Genomic DNA, 19,493 nt, shown 5'->3' on the forward strand with positions numbered 1-19,493 from the left:
TAAATTAAATATAAAAAAAAATAAAAGTAAAAAAAATTAAACTGACATATAAAAAATAACAAATATAATTTTTTTTTAAGCTCCCCACCCCCACGTACATGCACATACAAATGTAAACATGAATTGGCTGCGCCTACGTGCAAAAACAACAACTGCATATCGCCGCAACTGTCACTGGTAACTCCAAATTGATGAGCAGCTTTTAAAGTGTTGCCTATAAGCAATTTTGGGTACTGTTGTTTTTGTCATGTCACAGCTGTGCACAAGGCTTGACATGTTTGGTATCCAGTTACCCAACACAACCCCATCTTTTACATTTTAATATTGATTTGATAAACATTTGTGCAAGTATCTTGCAACATAAAATATAAAATATTGCAACTAGCATTTTTTCTATTTTAGATTAGGTTATTTCAGAAAATATATAATTGTTTGGGGGTTGTAAGCTTTTTCTAGCCAAAAATTCAGATTTTAATGTGTGTGTAAAGATTAAATTGCTTTGGACGCATAGTGGTTAAAGAATAAAGAGACGGTGTGTATTTAAACAAACAGAAACATCTGCCTTCTTGCCTAGAAATTATTTCATAATGTTAAGTTTCTAAATTTCCCCTTCATTTCCCTAGTTGAAGTTTGGATTTTTAGGCACGCAAAATTGCACCATCGTTGCTTCACTGTAGGTTGTGTTATACATTTGATCACTGGTTAAGATACATTGGAGTTGATTTACATAAGGAGTTGATAATCTTCACTTATTACATTGAAGCTGTGATCAGGGGTGGACTGACAACACATGGGGCCCCCGGGCAATACAATATTATGGGGCCCCCTTGTGCTCCACCCATATACAAGCCCCATCCACAGCCAAAAGGCTGCTGTACAGGCTATTCACAATATTCACTATAGCCCGTTCGGCTTCAGCTTGGCAGAGTCGTATTCACAGCCGAAGCAGGGAGCAAGGTCAGCAGAAGCCGACCGATCTCCACGCAGATGACAGCTGGGCGAAGCCAGCCGTGATCTCACGGGTGGCTCCACCCAGTTGTAATAACAGATCAGCGTCCCCAAATGACCAGGGGATGCTGATCTGTCATTAAACAATAACAACTGGGCGGAGCCGGCCGTGACGTCACAGCCATCTCCACCCAGTTGTTATTTATTGGCCGGGACCTACTAGAAGACTCTGGCAGGTGCCGGCCATAAGGAAACAGGATGTGCGTCCTTTTTTTTTTTCTTTAAAATATTTTTAATTTTTAAAAAACATTCCTATTTTTTTAAAGTTTTTTAAACAATTTTTCAAAATTTTTTTTTTCTCATTCATTTAACTTTTTTTTTCTATTCTGCTCGCTACAACAGAGGTACTGAGCAGAATAGCCAAGCAAAATGCCGTTTGCGGCATTTGGCTATTTACTTACTGCCGTTCGTCCCCTATGAGAATAGGGGTGAACGGCAGTGACTGAGCTGCCAGAGCTTCAGGCTCAGCCGATCCAGATGTTGGATCGGCTGAGTCGAACTCCTCCTGCACTTCGGCTCAGCCGAACATACAGAGCATGTTCGGCTGACCGAAGGGAGCCGATGTACGGCTGACTTTAGCCCATGTACGGCTGAAATCAACCGTACAAGGCTGAAGTGAATAGCCGAACAGCGTTCAGCTCACTTCACTTCGGCTCCGTTTTCCACTCGGTGAATAACCGCCATAGCGTTTGCACACGGGACGCAAACGCTATATGTGAAACAACTGCACGGATTCCGCCCGTTTGAAGCTATTATATAGCTGCGAACGTGCAGAATCCGCAGGATTATCGCGCTTGCACTATTTTGGGGGCCGTGCGGTTTTGTACCGTGAGGTTTCCCACAATAGTCTGACAAAGCACATAAAAGTGCATTGTTTTTTCTGTTTAGAGCGGCTCCGCTCGTATTCGGACAGCCGCTCCAGTGTGAATGGAGCTGTAACCCGCACGGCCCTCAAAATACTGTAATACTGTAAGCGCGATAATCCAGCGGATTCCGCGCGTTCACGACTATATAATGGCCGCAAACTAGCGGAATCCATGCAGTTCACATATAGCGTTTGCGTCCCGTGCGGGCTCCCACATGAAAGATCGCACGGGAAGTGCAAATGCTGTATGTGAATGGAGACTAAAAGGTTTACAGTTTACAGCTAAAAAAAAAAAGTAATTAAATTCACTTACCAGCATCAGGGCTCCCGATCCCCAGGTTCCAGTCGGGGTTTTTGTAGAACTGCTCCAGTGGGGGGCCCAGGGCCGGATCTCAGTGGGGCCCCCCTAGCATGAGGCTCTCATGCCTCCGTCCGCCCTCCGCTGTAGGTCCGCCCTCCGTCCATTGCGACACGCCCCCGTCCACTGCGGCACGCCCCCACCTCGGAGCTCTTCTCGGCTGCTCCGCTGTAGGAGATGCGGCTCTGCTAAAGCGGCAAAGGCAGTGTCGCCCATCTCCCGGGCCCACTATACACTGCTGTTGTCGCTTTAATAAACCCGCATCCTCTTCCATGTGGGCTGAAAAGGGCACGGTGGTCGGTGACGGGCCCCCTCTTTGGCCACGGGCCCTCGGGCAATGCCCGACTGCCCGTATGGTCAGTCCGCCCCTGGCTGTGATCACTTTGTGTCCCGTCTTGTGCAAATGAAACAAATAAACAGGAATTTTCACGTGATATAATTGAAGTGCGTAGTCTCTTGGTTTATTGAGTGAAGATTCTTAACTTCTTTGGTAAATTAGCCTAATTTTCTTAGGATAGAAATGGAGGAGAATAAATTTGGGGTAAAGGCATGAATCTCCATTACCATTAGTTGTATTGATGTTGATTGCAATGTTGAGCTGATGCAGTTCAGCCGGAGGGGGGACAAGTAGCTCTTCTCTGTTAAAGAGCACTTGTAGTCTTTGAGAAAGGTAGGAAATATAGGTCCTGCTTTTCTCTTTGTTCATTTAGAAGGTTTTAGTGTAACTTAGGCTGAGTTCAGACAGGCTGTAGTCTCCACCATCCTCTGAAAAGTGATCGCTTATATTAGCGTGGTAGAACAGTTGCTGCCCGGCGTTCCGAAGGGGATTCTGCCATCTCCTGAATGCGTTTAAAAAAAGATCCCAATGAGATTTTCACGCTCGTGTGAATGAGGCCTTACAAGCGACATTTTTAAGCTATGACTACCATATTGACTGAACCCCAATAGATGTCACTAAGTTTTAAAGCAGAACGCTAGGTATTGTGGCAGTGTAAGCCAATGCCACGGTGGAGGATGGCGACCTTGGTACCCAGGACTCTCGGCCAAAGGGGCTGAGAGGGTCCAGAAGGTAAAGCATGTTATAAGGAAGAACCTGGCTTTTCAGGTTATTCCAGGTTTTCCTATTTGCAGCTGGGATCTGGAGCTCTGGAGATTTCGTAGAGCTCTGGGTGGGATGAGATCTCCAGTCCTGGGGCCAGGTGTTGCCAATGACCAGCCTGGGCTAATCAGGTGGCTGAGAGCAGCCTTATCAGGAAGCCAGCCCAGTGCTCAGGGAGTGTTGGAGTTGTGGAGTTGTGTGTGTGCAGGGAGCACACGGACACAGACCACCTCGGGTACGTGCTGGACGCACACGGAACAGCCAGGGGTGGCTGGGAGAGGTCAGGAAGGTCGGTGACCCTAGGACCTGCGGTACAGACTGCTGGGAGAGCAGAGCGAGTGCCCACGAGGGGAGAGGTCAGGAAGGTCGGTGACCCTAGGACCTGCGGTACAGACTGCTAAGAGAGCAGAGTGAGGGCTCACGAGGGGTGAGCAGCGTGAGTGTCTTGAAGCTGAGGAAAGCTACAGAGCCATAACAAGGACTGTCTTATGTTGCAAGCTATTTTGTGTTTGCCCTTTAATAAACTGCATTATACTTGACTTACCTGGACTACAGTGGAGTGTCCTTGTTACAGTATTTAAAAACATTTTTTATAGGAGAAACATTACCCAGGTTTACTGTGGGGCTTCCCTGTAGAAGATTTTGCCATCCCCTTTGTCCCTAATAAATCAGGAAATGTTGGCTCATAATTTTGCTTGATGCCACATTTCAGTCCAGTCAACTCAATTAGCTTTCTGTGTGCAGGGTGACTTGGTCTCTTCAACGCCCCACACTATCTCTGCAGGCTGCCCTACATCACGTAGGGTGTCCTGCAGATTCATCCCCTCCTGCTCCACCTTAAGTTATGCATCAGGATGCTGGACTTTAGAGAAGAATGTCTATAGTCATGAAAGAATTAAGTAAAAGAAAAATGGGATGTTGTATAGAGGGGTGGAGAAGATTTATATTAAAAAAATCCGACTTGCCTGGATACAGACCTTAAAGTAGAAGTGTTGGGAGAGTAAAATATACTATTCCCCATACTTAGAGCTGGTGTGGGACAGTGTAGCTGCCACACGTTGGCTCTCTACTAAGAGCTGAGCGATCATGTAATCACGGATTCCCCCTGTCTGCTCCCCCTGCTGTCTTCTTCCTACAGAGTGGTGACTGTTAGTCACCGCTCTCCGCAGGGATTCCCCTCTCTCTTCTTTGTTCCTCCAGCACTCATTGGTGGGACAGACAGAGGAGGGGCTGGGCACAGCTGGCTCTGGCTCTAAAGAGGTAGAGCCAGCTGTCAGTCAAATAGTGGGGTGGATCCCTACAACATTGTTAAGATGCTTCCCAACTGCAGCACGGCCCTGGCTGTTAGCTGACCACTGTACGCTGACTGGGTCACAAGAAAACATTAGTATTGGCTTTACTTCTGTTTTAACCCCTTCGTGACTGACGACGTACAGTGTACGTCGCCAGCATCGGGGCTGTTTAAACAGACTCCCGGCGACTTTTGCCGCCGGGACTCTGTTTAAACTTGTAGAGCCGACTGTCGGCTTTACAACAGAAGCGATCCTGGCGACTTACCTGTCGCCAGATCGCTTCTGCGTCCCGAAGAAGGGGCCCCCCCCCCCGCCGGACACCCCCGCCGTGCTTCCCGGGCTCCGTTGCCCCTCCTACGGGCCCGGGACCAGCGATCTTTGTGTCCGCGGGGAGCTGGGGAGGAGGTCGACGAACTTCCGTTCATCGATCCCCTCCCCGTTCTATGGGACCGGGAGCGATGCAGATTGCATCACTTCCGGTCCCTGGGCTGTCAGTTCTGGGCTCCTGCAGCCCAGCTATAAGCTATTGAAGTGCGATCTGCGTGTGCAGAAACTCATGCAGATCTGGTTTGCATTTGGTGTGAACAAGCCCTCATAGACTTCATAACATTCCTGTGCCATGTGTCATGTTTCAATGTTGCAGATTTACTAAAAGTGGAAAATAAACTGAAATTAAATATTGTGCACTTTATAGAACAAGATCAAGGTATGGTAAGTCAGTAATGGGGAATAGATCAGCTGCAGGGAGGCTACAGTCAATGCTGGTGACTAGTTCTTTGCCCTCTGACTGTCTTTTTTGGCACAGCTTTCAGTGTTTAGTTTCTCTTGAAATTGAAACCTTAAATAAAGTGTGCCCCATTCTGAGTAAGGTCTGAAAAGGACCCCAAATGTTTTGTTTGCAGAGCCACTGTTTAGAGTTTATATGAAGGTCAGATAGATTTTACTTAACCTCCATGTTTTTCATTTGAATAAATATAGCAAACCTGTTAATGAGGTTTGTTTCCACAGACCATGGAATAAAGCAGAAAAAAATCTTATAGCAGTCAATAAATAGCAGAGAGTGTTTTTGAGTGGGCATATGATGTCTGTAGGACTGTAACCTTAAAACTGTTTCTACATAAGCCCCTCATTACTTCCTCTTCTGTGCACAGTGCTGCACAGCCCACTCTTACTCTTTTAGTGGAGTGCAAATGTGTCCTGAGTGGAACCGTCTCACTTCAGTTCTATACACGCTGTTTCAATATGCCTCAAGTGACAGGGACAGCTTACAGTGTTAGCTTTTGTTTTATTTTGTGAAAATGTTATTATCTCATAGCGGTTGTAAGGAGACCCATTCAGTTATGGTTGACACCCATAGAAGGTGACACAGGCTCACCAAAGGCACACAGTGTAAGTGGCACCTATTCACCAGAGCAGCCCGATAGGAGTGATGGGTATCAGACCCTAGTGGTCCCTGGGCTACTTTGCTGCAAGTTGACATCATGTCATGACCCTCGGAATTGCCCCACGAAGGGGTTGCAAAAACAGGATGGCTACTGATCCGACATCTGCGCCTGTGCAGTTTGGTCCCATAAGGGTACGGAAACATTGTGCAAAGGTACCTTACCATTTAACTTCTTATTCAGGTCAGTAAAGCATTTATAGCAGTCTCATGTAACATGTCCTCAGTTCCCAAACACACCTGCAGCGTGTCTGCAGTCTTTTTCCATCTCCTGTAATACATGTCTGCAGTGTCTGAAAGATTTGTGTAGCTTGATCTACACTGAATATTATGCGTGATTTCCCCCAATGGGTGTATAGCTCCAATTCCTATAGCGCCAAGGGTGTGGCGATAGGATTCCACTCCTCGTTGACATGCGAGATACTTGCTGAAAGGGTTGATCCGGATGTGAGATATGTCTTTGTGCAATGTTCCATTCAGAATAGGACGTTTACACTGGCTAATGTGTATATGCCGAACCAAGGTCAGGTCCCTCTTTTGCTCTCTACTCTCTCTAAACTTGTGGATTTCACAGAGGGTGTTCTGATCTTGGGGGGCGACTTCAATATGGTTCTATACCCTAGCCTGGACACTACTTCGGGGAGGTCTCAGATCTCGTTTCCATCGCTTAATAAGCTTAAGAAGCTCCTCCACTCTCTTCAGCTCGTGGATGCGTGGTGGGTTCAGCACCCACGCCATAGGGACTACACTTGTTACTCAGGCCCACACAACTCCTATAGCAGGATAGATTTCTTTCTGATCTCACATAATCTTCTCTCCTGGCCCCCTTCTACCGCCATTGGCACCCGAATCTGGTCTGACCGCTCCCCTGTATTTCTCACCCTGGAGGTGATCATCTTACACGTGGAAACTGAACGAGAATCTTCTCTTAGACCCTGTTTGTAAATCAGATGTTGCAGCCACCCTTACCCACTTCCTCTCTGATCATGCAGCCGACCCCACCTCGGCCCCGATACAATGGGAAGCTCTTAAGGCTACGATACGAGGGGTGTTCATAAAACACGGCTCTCGACTGAAGAGGGAGCGGGGGGCCACCCTGTCCAGGCTGCTGTCAGATCTTGCCTCGCTGGAAACGGCACATAAAAAATACCCATCCCCCACTGCTCCAGGATCTGACCAGGGTGAGACTGGAAATCCAGAGACTGTTGGATGCTAAATACCTCTCCCATAGGGACAGGGTGCGCAGCATTTTCTAAGAGCATGGCGATAAAAGCGGTCGTTTGTTAGCACGCTCGGTTGGTGGGCAACGGCTCCGCACTTATGTCCCAAAAATCAATTCGGTCCATAGCTCAGAACGCATTGCGGAAGAATTTCATGACTTCTTCTCTACCCTTTACAACCTGCAGACGGTTCCGGACAGCCCCCAGCCCCCAGACCTTATGACCGAGCTGCAGTCGTACCTCTCGCGAACATCCCTTCCAGATCTCCCAGATAATGCCCTCCCTGATCTCAGCGCTCCATTTACGGACATTGAATCCTTAACACGCTTAAGTCACTTCCTTCGGGCAAAAGCCCGGGGCCAGACGGGTTCACCACTAAATTCTATTCTCGGTTCAGAGAGCATTTGACTCTGAGCCTTCAATGCCATCTCCCCATCCTGCCCCTTCCCGAACCAAGCTCTGGAGGCCCATGTAGTTGTCTTGGCCAAACTAGGCAAAGACCCGACGCATTGCAATAACTATCGCCCCATTTCATTAATTAATGTCGACGTTAAAATCTATGTGAAGATTCTGGCTAACAGGCTGACAACTTTCATCCCTAACCTGATCCATAAGGGACAGGTGGGGTTTGTACCTGAGCGGGGTGCTAAAGATAGTATTAAGCGAACAATCACTCTGATACATTATGCCCAGTCGCGAGGCATCCCCTTTTGTTTGTTTTCAGTGGACGCCGAAAAGGCCTTTGACTGGGTCGGGTGGCCCTTTTTACGAGCCTCTTTACTCCAGGCGAGCTTTCCTACGGATTTTGTGGACAAAATCATGGCGCTTTATTGCCGACCCCATGCCAGGGTACGGGTGAACGGGGTGCTTTCGGCCCCATTCCACATACACAATGGCACTCGGCAGGGTTGTCCCCTGTCCCCACTACTTTACATCCTGGTCATGGAACGCCTGGCAAACGCTCTCAGACTTAATCAATCGATTCAGGGCCTCTCAATAGGCAAGCAAGTCCATAAAATGGGGTTATATGCTGACGACCTACTACTGTACCTTTCCAACCCACTGGTGGCTCTCCCCTAGGTGTTGCACGAATTTAAACTATTTGGAGGTCTATCCAATTACCGTGTGAACATGCAAAAGTGTGAACTTCTAGATATATCCCTTACCCCTGCTGAACGGGACAGTCTCCGGGACTCACTCCCCTTCAATGTGCGGTCGGATTACATTACATGGCTAGGGGTTAAAGTGCCAGCTAACCTGTCGGATCTATACTCGCTTAATTACGCCCCACTGTTACAATCTCTGGAAGGCACTCTTGCCTCCTGGATGAATCTACACCATACTTGGTTTGGCAGAATCGCACTGTTCAAGATGCATCTGTTACCCCGCTGCCTATATCTATTCCAAACCCTCCCTGTAGGCCTCCCTGTCCGCTTCTTTGAACGCATCCGCACGGCTGTCCTACGATACATCTGGAGGAACAAGAAACCCAGACTTTGATACACTATCTTGATAAAGAAGAAAGAACATGGGGGTGCCGCTCTCCCGGACTTGGAGTCCTATTACAGGGCCACTCATTTATCCCATCTAGCAGCCTGGTTTGACTCACTTGACCCCGCGCTGTGGGTCACTCTGGAACGCGACCTTTCCCCAGTACCGTTATTCACACTTCCACGGTTACCGATTGCCCTCCGACGGCGAGGTTCAGATCTTCCCTTTTTTCCACCTATGGTGTTACGGGTATGGAACACCACGATGGCCAGATATAACTTATCCACGTGTCAGGGCCCCATGACCCCTATCCTTGCTAACCCGGGTTTTCCGGCAGGGTGTGGGGTCCTCACTTTTCTGTGTTGGAAGGTCTCTGAGCCTTGCTATGTATGTCAGAGCCTGTCGGGAACCGCTATACAGCCACTAACATCACTGTCCGGCCCCATTCCACTTCCGCAAGCCTCCTGGCTGGCCTATTTTCAACCCCGACATTTTGTGGACGCATTGTCTGTATCGGGTACTCCCTTCAGGCCTCTCACTTTTTTTGAGGACCTATTCGTCACTTCTCTACCAATTCAGCGCCCAGTTTTGCTACTTTACCACGCTTTGATTACTGCGACCAGCGGGGACTCCCTATATTTCTTCTCGGCCTGGGAACAGGAATTGTCCTCTCAGAGGATGACCGTCGCAAATGCCTATGCTTTACACATAAACTTTGCATGTCTACTTATGCACAGGAGCGGAATTTTAAGCTGTTGACCAGATGGTATAGGTCCCCGGTCAGAATGCACCAGATCTCTTCCGCATACTCGGACAACTGCTGGACATGCCAGGCTGGAACTGGCACACTGGCCCACGTATGGTGGAGCTGCCCTCTGCTTCTGCCCTTTTGGCGAGTGATCTCACATGTACCGACAGTGGGGCAGCGGTCTAGGCCTGGTGTGGTGGCAAAACTTAAATACGCTTAACTCAGGGATTTTTATAGGTGCTTACACCATGAGTGCTACTAGGCCCGGACCTAACACATAATTTCTGAGACCATAGTCTGTATGATGTATGTACGTCTTCTGATTTTGTCATTGTATCCCTACCATATTTGTTTGTAAAACCTTAATAAAAAGGTATTTCTGAAAAAAAGAATATTATGCGTGATATGTGAATATTATGCGTGATGGCGATATCAGTGGCTGCACTCAAAGCCCCCTCTATATATAGTAAGTTGACCAACCCTGCTGTAAAAACTCAAATGACAACTTTTAATATCTTAAAATGTATTGCAATATCCTTTAAAGGACTTCTATTTCCTTAAAGGACTTCTATTTTGACATACAAACACTGAACTTGCTAATGGTAATCATATCATATACAGGACAATGCTGGAAGTCTTAGGTAATATATTTGACTGATGGCAAGTGTCATTGCATCAAGGCAAAATGCTGTTTCTGTATGATTACATGACTGTGTTGGAATTGAATGCGACAGAAAAGAATTTCCCAGATTTGTGACTGCTTACTGCTACAGTTCTCCTGTTTATCCTATAAGGACCAGAACATTATTTACATTTCAGCTATAGGTCTATTGAATTGGCATCTTTGTCATTACCAAATCAAAGCAACACATACTTTTTTTTGCAAGGATTATTAAATTGTCTAAAAGTTAAAAGGAGTAAAATGTTTTTTTTAAATTTATTTTGACCAATGAAAGATATATCAATAAAAAACAACAAGTTTTACTGTAGATACAACAAAATGTATACTACATTTGTTTAGATTTATAACAACTAATTTTACTGTAGATATAAAATACAAGGTTTATTTTGTAATTGTCCTATTTATTATGACATTAATATTATGTTTTTCATATCAAGACTTATTTACAAATGAAACGAATGCTTTAAAAAACAGTTTTGTATTTTTGAACATTATCGCTACAAAAAAGCAAACAAAAATGTAAAAGTAAACAGTAGAAAAAAAGTGGCAATAAAGTAGGTAAGGAAAGAAGGTAGAGGAAGAAGTTTGTTAGTACTTAGGGCTTTGTCAGGGTTAAATGTTTTGACTTTCAGATTAGAGGCAGCGATGTAAAAATGTATGATAAGGGAAAAAAGGATTAAATTGTAATTAGCTGTCACTGACTTCCATTGAACTAGCGTTGATTACAGTACCATGCTGTTACAGTGATTGGTATAGAAAAAGCTGATGACCTGGCTCTGTTGCGCAGAATGGGACCTTGTCCTGTCAGGTGCACTCATTGCTGAGCCCATAGCAGAGGAGAATATTGCAGAGATTACTATGTAAACCCTCACAATAAATGTCTCTTATTTGCTCCATTTATCTGTTAAATATACATCTCAAAGTGTTTTTTTATATCTTTTTGACAAGAGCAAATAAATATTGTTGGTCTTGCCAGAAATCCAGAGTTGTCCTGTGCCCTTTGCACTTTGCATTCTTACCTTGGGGAATCTAATCATCCCTCCCAGGTCCTCCCTTGTACTACAGAACACCTCTCTTGTATGTTGTAGAGAAGGGGAGCAGTCTGTATTTCAGACAACAGTGCAGGACATCCCTGTTGCAGTTTAAGTCTTGCAAACCATTTCAGTCTAGCAAAGGCAGCGTGTTGTCAGCCCACAACAGAAAATTAGGAACAGAGTACATTTCGAGCCGGATTAACAGGTACTTTGTTGTACTTGTAGGGCCCTTAAAGTGATAGAACAGGGAGAAATGTGCTTAGGTTATGATTGGAAACTGCTTCAGATTCTGTCTGCTCCAGTTTTTTTTTTCTCAAATGGTTTTTATTGAGATTTACAATACAGACAGTCATAAACACATAATTGTAACAACTGATGCCTGTTGTGACCAGGTCATACATAAACCACAAAACACAGTGCATTAAAAGTATCACAATAGTGGAGGAGCCTACTGTCCATCTCTTGAGTACTGCCCTTATTGAATACCCATCAGCTATCTTACAATTTCACCCGGTGTGCCATGTAAATGGAGCCCTGAACAGTTTGCCCCGATGGTTTAGATGCTATCTTATGAAGATCGCAGATGGCATTGTGTCGGTTGATACATACACAGTTCACTGATACATAGAACCGTCTGCTCCAGTTTTTATAAATTTGTGTTTAGTAAGATGAAAGTGCAATTCATACAATAACCCCTAATTAACCAAACACAGTTCAATGGATGTGCAATAGGTACATGCTTGCACTTTATTACTAACAAACCCGTCTAATTATAATTCAGAATTATACAATGAGCCAAAATATCTTCCCACCTCCACACCTTCTTCCCTCCACAGAAGCCACACATAGACACCACGAGCAGGAGCCCTATCACGTCTGGTGAAGAAGAGCTGGAACAAGCCTTTGATATTCCCCCTTCTCTCACAGGTCAAGGACAGGGCCAGCTTCTTGACCAATCAGAAAGCTGGACGGCGAGCCATTACACGCCACCCGGCTTCCTGATTGGCCGGGAAGCCGGCTCCATTCTACCTTTTTACCAGGTGACGAGGAAGCATGGAGCCGGCTTTCTGGCTAATCAGGAAGCAGGGGGGCGGGTAATGACTCGCCGCCCAGCTTCCTGATTGGTCGGAAGGCTGGGCGACTAGTCATTACACCAAGTGACCAGGGAGCATGGAGCCGGCTTCCCGGCCAATCAGGAAGCCGGGCGGCGTGTAATGACTCGCCTCCCGACTTCCTGATACCAGATGTCCCGGTATCGGGATAGGCATCGGGAGCATTTGGGCGAGTATGAGTACTCCCCCAAATACTCGATATCGGCACCAATACAGATACTAGTATTGGTGCATCCCTAGTATGAATGCACACATAACAAAACAGAGGACAGACTCTTATTGTATTCATGTTTTAATAACATTACTTGATGGAATATACACTGTGATTACAAAACTTTTGGATATACCGGTATTATGTTTAAGTGTCCAGTTTAAAAGTGATTGACTGCATAGCTACACTTCACTATTATTCGTATTGTCAACGGCATTAAAAATAGTTAGGTTAAGAAAATTATGTTTCTCAAGATGCACTTTGGAAAATGGTACCAGTTATATTATTGTATTTTCTTCTTGATGTTTCACAGGTGTCTATGACCTACTGATACTTCATGGACCTGATGCACAGGAATGGTGCCAATATCTTTTCAGTCTCTTTCAAACACATCCTGAAGGCCGGGACTTTGCTATACACTCATATGAACTCAGTGAAGATGAGCCTATTCCACGTAAATACCTTAAAACATTCCAGAATAGTAAATGTATTCTTATCCTTCTCTCTGGGGATTTGGAAGTCAACCTTGACAACCCGAATATCTTGCAAAGCTTGAGGACTGTTCTGAGGCCGCCACACAAAGTGATTGTGTTATTTTGTGGAGTAATGGACAAAGAGGACTTCACAAATTTATTCCAAGACTGGCCGTACTGGAAACAACTATCCTCTGAAGATGACCCAGAACTCTATGTTATAAGTATTAAGGATACTATATTATATGGTAAGTAACATGCTGACAGCTCCTGGATAAGCATTGTTTTTTTTATAGTACTGTATTAGAGGCCTTTTAGACAGGCAGTCCAATCAGGTCCAGCTGTCAGTTTTTCAGGTCTGATCAGTTACGCAATGTTAGTCTATGGGCAGCCCGATTCCCTATAGACCAACATGGATCCGGTAATTTAATTTTATTCCTCCATCGCAAGGTGAAGGAAAAAACTGGATGGACACTCATGTCACAACTGTGACATCCGTTCTGATCAGCAGAGGATATGTGCATGGATCCCCTCCTGAAAAGACCATGTGAAAGGGGCTTAAGCAGAATGCTGTATGGTAATGGATTTCATGATATCACTTACTGTCTTGGTTTACAGATAGCTTAAATGCTACGTTTACCTCTAAAACCATGTTTCATGTTACACCCATATTCAATCATACCTCCCTGCAGGCCTCTTTTTTGAAAATGGCACGGTTGTGTGTGGCTCCGGCTCCACACAGCCACATCATCCATTAACAGATCATTTGACAGGATCTCTGAATAGAGAAACTACACGTCCTGTCTGCCACCACGGCAGAGGGACTTCTCAATGGAATACAAGTGCAGTGATGTCACCGTAGTCCATTCATTCTTCCTTTTTTTCCTGTTACTGAATGTCTGTAACTTGGTACAGGCAGGAATAGGAGGAAGAATCTACAGGAGCCAGAGCATTCCATCTGTGATCCACTGTTCACGTTTGCAATACATCAGTAGCTCCAATGCAAAAAATAATAAAGGCAGATTTTTTATTTGATGAAAATGTGTGCATTTATAATTTTTTTAAACAAGAACTTTGCCTTTAAGCAGAACAGCATGACGTCTGCATTTATTCCCTATAGTTTAGCAACATAAACACCTCGCTGGCCATGTTTTTATGTCTCACACACTAGCAATTAATCAGTGTTCTATAAGAACTTTTAAAGCTGTAGAGCATGTTTTGCAATAGGATGTAATAGATTAGAAAAAGGCTTCAGAAAACAATACTAGTGTTGTCCTTGGTGTTGATGATTCCTTTTTTTAATCCCTATCACGGAGTATGCGGTCATGTTCCTAAGAATTTAATATTATACCATCCATTAAATGGAAAATGCATAATTTAAAAACACAGTTACATACAAACACTCAGCACAAGTGTCTTTGGAAAATCGACAAGGCCAAGCACATAGAGCACTGCAACCGCCCCTAAACACTCCATGCTTCCGTCACTTGCACTCTGGGCTGGAAATGATTCCACACTCCTAATGGTTATCGGCAGTCAGCTCTGCCCTTCCGCAATGAAAGATTTAGCTAATCAGGCAATCCAGCAACTAAAGGGTTAGTGCAGAATTGAAAAGGCTTTTCTCTACATACTCAACATACTTCCTTATATTAGTTGGTAATATTCTTTAAAATCCGCAGCTCTTAATAATAGCCTTCTCTTTTAACAAAAGGATGTATACAGACAAAAGGTCATGCTTATTAAAGCTGAAGTGTAGCATACAGATAATACAATACCTTCCCTTGTCCCTCTCCCTCCTTCCCGATTAACATGCAATTATATTGTTTTCAATGAAGTCATATAGTTTTTCAAGAAATACCAGTTTTGAGACCCAGTAAAATCATAACTGGGTTTCTCTGCAGCTCTTTGCTTTGAGTTTGGTGAGAGGGGCCTGCAGGCTCCTGTAATTGTCACAGCTTTCTGCCTCAAATTTTTTTTCAAAAGAATGAAAGAAATCATCTCCGGGATCCCTTTAGATGTGGCTGCTTCTCCCTGCTGGCCACTGGGTGCTAAAGTCTTTAGACTGTGCAGCCTGCTGATTGGTGGACTGGTTGCAGACACGTCTAAAGAGATGTCAGGTATGTGTTCTTTCACATAAAGCTTGCCAACAAAATGATTGAAAGAGGGGGCCAACGATGACATGGATAAGGGGTATTGATGAATGATGGAGGCCGTTCAGACTGGAAATTAATGCAGGCTCAAGATAGCTGCTAAAGCTTCAAAGGGTTTTATTGTAGAGATGCATGTTTACAGGAAATTTAGAGTATTTTGTTTCAACACAGGAGATAACTTGTTGCAATTGTGGGGGAAAAAGGTAGAGCTCGAGTTCAACTTTTAAGTTTAGCATGGCTGGTGTCAAAACCTTTTCTAGACAATCGGAAGAATCCCTGATCTGGCCATTTATGATTGCATTAGGAAATGTTTGTATGTTCTTAAGCCCCTTTATTAACCTGGCTAACACACCTTGACCAGGCATACTCCAGCGAAAGTTTATTGGTCGGAATAAATGTTTCTGATCAATCACTATTGTTTTTTCCAGAGGCAGACCGGTGCCATAGGCACCATATGTATGAACATGCATGTTTCTAGAAAGGGGCTTGATCAGACAGATCATGTGGCAGCTGGGATATACATGCATGGCATCCCACTGTCTAATGCCCTTGAAAGATAGAAAACTCCCAAAAAATAATAGGAGGAAAAATGAGGAAAAAAGTCCCAGGAGAGGTCCGGCTGAATGTATTAGTTGGAATATAGATCGGAACTCTAGTTTGTGATAAGATTGATGTGCAATACTTAAATAGATGCGGTTTCTGGATGTTCCTTTGGCAATATCAGGCAACCAGGTGATGGGAGGCTTGCAGGGTATATTTCTGTCTCCATGCAGAAGGTCGCACTCGATGCTTGCGGGATTCTGTATTCTGATAGAAGAAGAAGGATAAAGCCCAAAAACAATGTGGGATTATGGCAGCAGATGCACCAGAAGGTGAGTCTGTGTGTTACATCAGTTTAGAAGCTTTTATTCAAATAAATATACTGTATGTAATACACCATCTCAACACATTCCCTGGCTCTAACGTGGCCACTTCTTCAGGAGGATGTGGAGAGATACTTTAAACAGTCTGGTAACATCTGCTGGTGTAAATTAGGCGCTGTCTTTTGTGTGTGGGCAGTCCAGGGTTCCATGAAGAATATTCTACCTCCAGATCCCTGTGTAGTTGATATATGAACTAACCTTACTATTCCCAAACCAATTATTCTTTACTAACAAATTAAAATGAAGCTGGATAGAAATTCAAATAACTGTTACTTGTATGCCATAATCTACTTACAGCGTCATTAGCTTAACTACATAGACATGAAAAAGAAGTAGCTATGCCCCCATAACAGTTAGAATACTTTAGCAGACCATTTTTAGATTAAACAGACCATTTTTAGATTAAACAAGTATTTACATTTGAGCAGATTTGAAATCAATCAATTTGCAGATCACGGACACTATCAAAAACATAGTTAAGTGCTGTCTGTGCCCCAAAAAGGTACATTTGCAACTGTTTATCCAGCATCTGGATTTCCCATTCTTTAAGGCAGGGCTTGACAAATCCTAGGTGCCAGGTTGCCATGGTGACTAGAAATTGCATCCTGACATCTGGGCTTTTGTCAGCCCTATCACTGTCCCCCACCACCTCCGCCTTGTTCTCCGCTGCTGCATCACCTCAGCACCTCTTGTTGTCCTCCCTGCTGTGAACCCGCTGCCTGCTGTGGTCTGTGACATCTTTGATCTTTGCTGCTCTCCCCGCCTGTATCAGCAGAGGCAGCGGGGATTGGAGGGGACACAGACAGCTGCAGCCCGTGCCGAGCGGAAAGGACAGATTGGTTGCCAACCACTGTGACTGCATTCCCCCATATGCCCGCTGTGCCCCCGTGCCACCACTGCTCCCCCTGTGCCCCCTCTTTGCATCAACTGCCTGCCGGTCTCCCATTCAGTGGCCAGCAGCAATAGCCAACCTGCTATTGGGTATTTTAAATAGCAGTAGCCAATAACAGGCTGGCTATTGCACCTGCCCACTGCCTGCTGTCAATCAGCAGAGGAGCTGACCTGAAGGAGAACTTTGAAATTTAAAATAGCCAATAGCAGGCTGGCTATTGCTTTCAGCCACTGGCTACTGTGTTTACATTTAGCTGCCTCAGATGGCAGCTGTCAAACCCCAGCTAAAGTGGAAAGGTGACACTAAGGGTCTAAAAGACCCATTATGTCACTTTAAAGAGAACATGTCATCTCCAATGTGCTATTATCATGTGATAGCAATACATTTAAGTAAGAAAAAAAAAGTTAAATTAAATAAAATTAAAAAACAAGATTTAAAGTCCCCTGCAAAAGCATGCATACATAACGGAAACACAAGTTGGGTGCACCTATGTACGAAAACAGCGATTGTGCTACACATGCCAGGTATCGACGTGTGCGCCAATTAAAACCGTCATTGAAAATTACTGGCTTCTAACTTTTTTAGCTGGCTCCTAGATTCAAAGCAAATTTGTCAAGCCCTGCTTTAAGGGGAAATCTATGTCTAATATTACCCACCATTTATAACACAGTCAATGGACCATTCATCATCACCAAATGCTTTAAAACACTCATCATTTTCAAACGGCAAATCACTATTTATGTAAATGATTCACTATGAATTCAATTATTTAGATAAGCGGAAGCATAGCTGAACCCAATAACATAAAATGTAATATATTGCAGCTTACCAGTCCTTAGATGTGATGGTTGCATTGGTATTTTTTGAGGCTTTGTTCCTTTATTTTCATCTGATGATCCTGCCACACCTACTTCCTGTCCTAGGGTGATAATGCTCACTCGCTGTACTGTATTTATGGGGGAGCAGTATTGTAACCCTAGCCTGCTCTCTTAAATTGGACTACAAACAGCTCCCCCTCTCCATAAGATCGTGGGGTGGGTGTTCTGTACAGACTATGGCTGGGGAAGCTGATAACATTATTTAAGATTGTAGTTCAGTGTGCAGGAAGTTTCAAGGACACACATTTCTGAATCAACAGATATTTTGTTTCTGTACTTGCAGAAAATGTACTTAGCCGAGAAAAGTGGAAACCTATGCAGTCACCACATCTAAGGACTGGTAAGCTGCAATATATTAACATGTTAATGTAATGTAGAGAAGGTGTAATGTGTGTAATGTACAGAGTGCAGGAGTTGGTATATGTAATCTACAGAACTCCGGGGGCAGGGCAGGTGTCTGTAATGTACATAGTGCAGGAGTCTGGTATATATAATCTACAGAGTGCAGGAGTCAGGTGTATGTAATCTACAGAGTGCAACGAGTCAGGTGGATGTAATCTACATAATGCAGGGGTCAGGTGTACGTAATGTACATAGTGCAGGAGTCAAGTGTATGTAATCTACAGAGTGCAGGAGTCAGGTGTATGCATTCTAGGGAATGCAGGGGCCATGTGTATGTAATCTACAGAGTGCAGAAGTCAGTGTATGTAATCTACATAATGCAGGGGTCAGGTGCACGTAATGTACATAGTGCAGGAGTCAGGTGTATGTAATCTAGAGAGTGCAGGAGTCAGGTGTATGTAATCTAGAGAGCGCAGGAGTCTGGTGTATGTACCTACCTGTAATGAAAAAAAGGGTTTCTACATTACCCCTATCTTCCGCCCGTGGTGTCTAGATGAGGGTGACATCACAGTCCTTCCAGCAAGATCCTGGGGAATACAGAACGGCCAAAAATCTTGTGAGAAGACACTTTTGCAGTGGAGTGGAGCGTCTTGTTAGATTTTGCCTGCTCTGCATTCCTTATGAATCTTTTTGGAAGGACGGTGACATCATACCAGCAATGTGGATGACAGGGGTAAGGTAAGCATGAATATAACTTTTTTTTTAAATGAGCATACTGTACACCTATTAATAGTAGGTGGTTTGTAAAGGGGGAACAGGTGGACTTTGCATATTGCAAGGCTATTTATTTCAGGAAATCGTATCTATCAAGAATGTAAACTGCATAGTGTAGAATCAGGTCAAGTTCTTTGCATGCTAGGTATCCTACACATCCTTAAAACTAATAACAACATAACATTTGCAGTATGCAGACAACTCAGATTCTTGGTTTCCAAGCCTGTCTTAGAATAAAACAACCTTTGTTTACTTACTTGCCCAGAACAGGAGGGATGCATTCTTAAAATGGAATGGCCACACCTTTGAGGCCTAAAATAAATGGGCACAGAATCATTCTCAGTCAGCACCATTGTATTTTACCTAACTTTAACTAATTTGTCACAACTGTAGTGTGAAGCTTTTTCTTACACTGGTCTGTTTTTGTTACTGTATAAACAAAGCAAGCCTGGGTATGGCAAGGGGGATGCAGGTGAGGTCTAGGAAAATAATAAATTGTG

The 19,493-nt window shown here is 44.3% G+C and overlaps 1 protein-coding gene across 1 annotated transcript in view; it reads left to right on the forward strand.

Annotated features, from left to right (window-relative positions):
* Window positions 1–19,493, forward strand: part of PIK3AP1 (phosphoinositide-3-kinase adaptor protein 1) — a 76,760-nt gene that overhangs the window by 5,764 nt on the left and 51,503 nt on the right. The window contains exon 2 of the mRNA XM_018564463.1: window positions 12,875–13,282. Within this exon, the coding sequence (XP_018419965.1) occupies window positions 12,875–13,282 (408 nt within the window). The remainder of the gene's footprint in view (window positions 1–12,874; window positions 13,283–19,493) is intronic.

This window comes from Nanorana parkeri, unplaced genomic scaffold, assembly GCF_000935625.1.
Source record: "Nanorana parkeri isolate BGI_ZX_2015 unplaced genomic scaffold, ASM93562v1 scaffold753, whole genome shotgun sequence".
NCBI lineage: Eukaryota > Metazoa > Chordata > Amphibia > Anura > Dicroglossidae > Nanorana > Nanorana parkeri.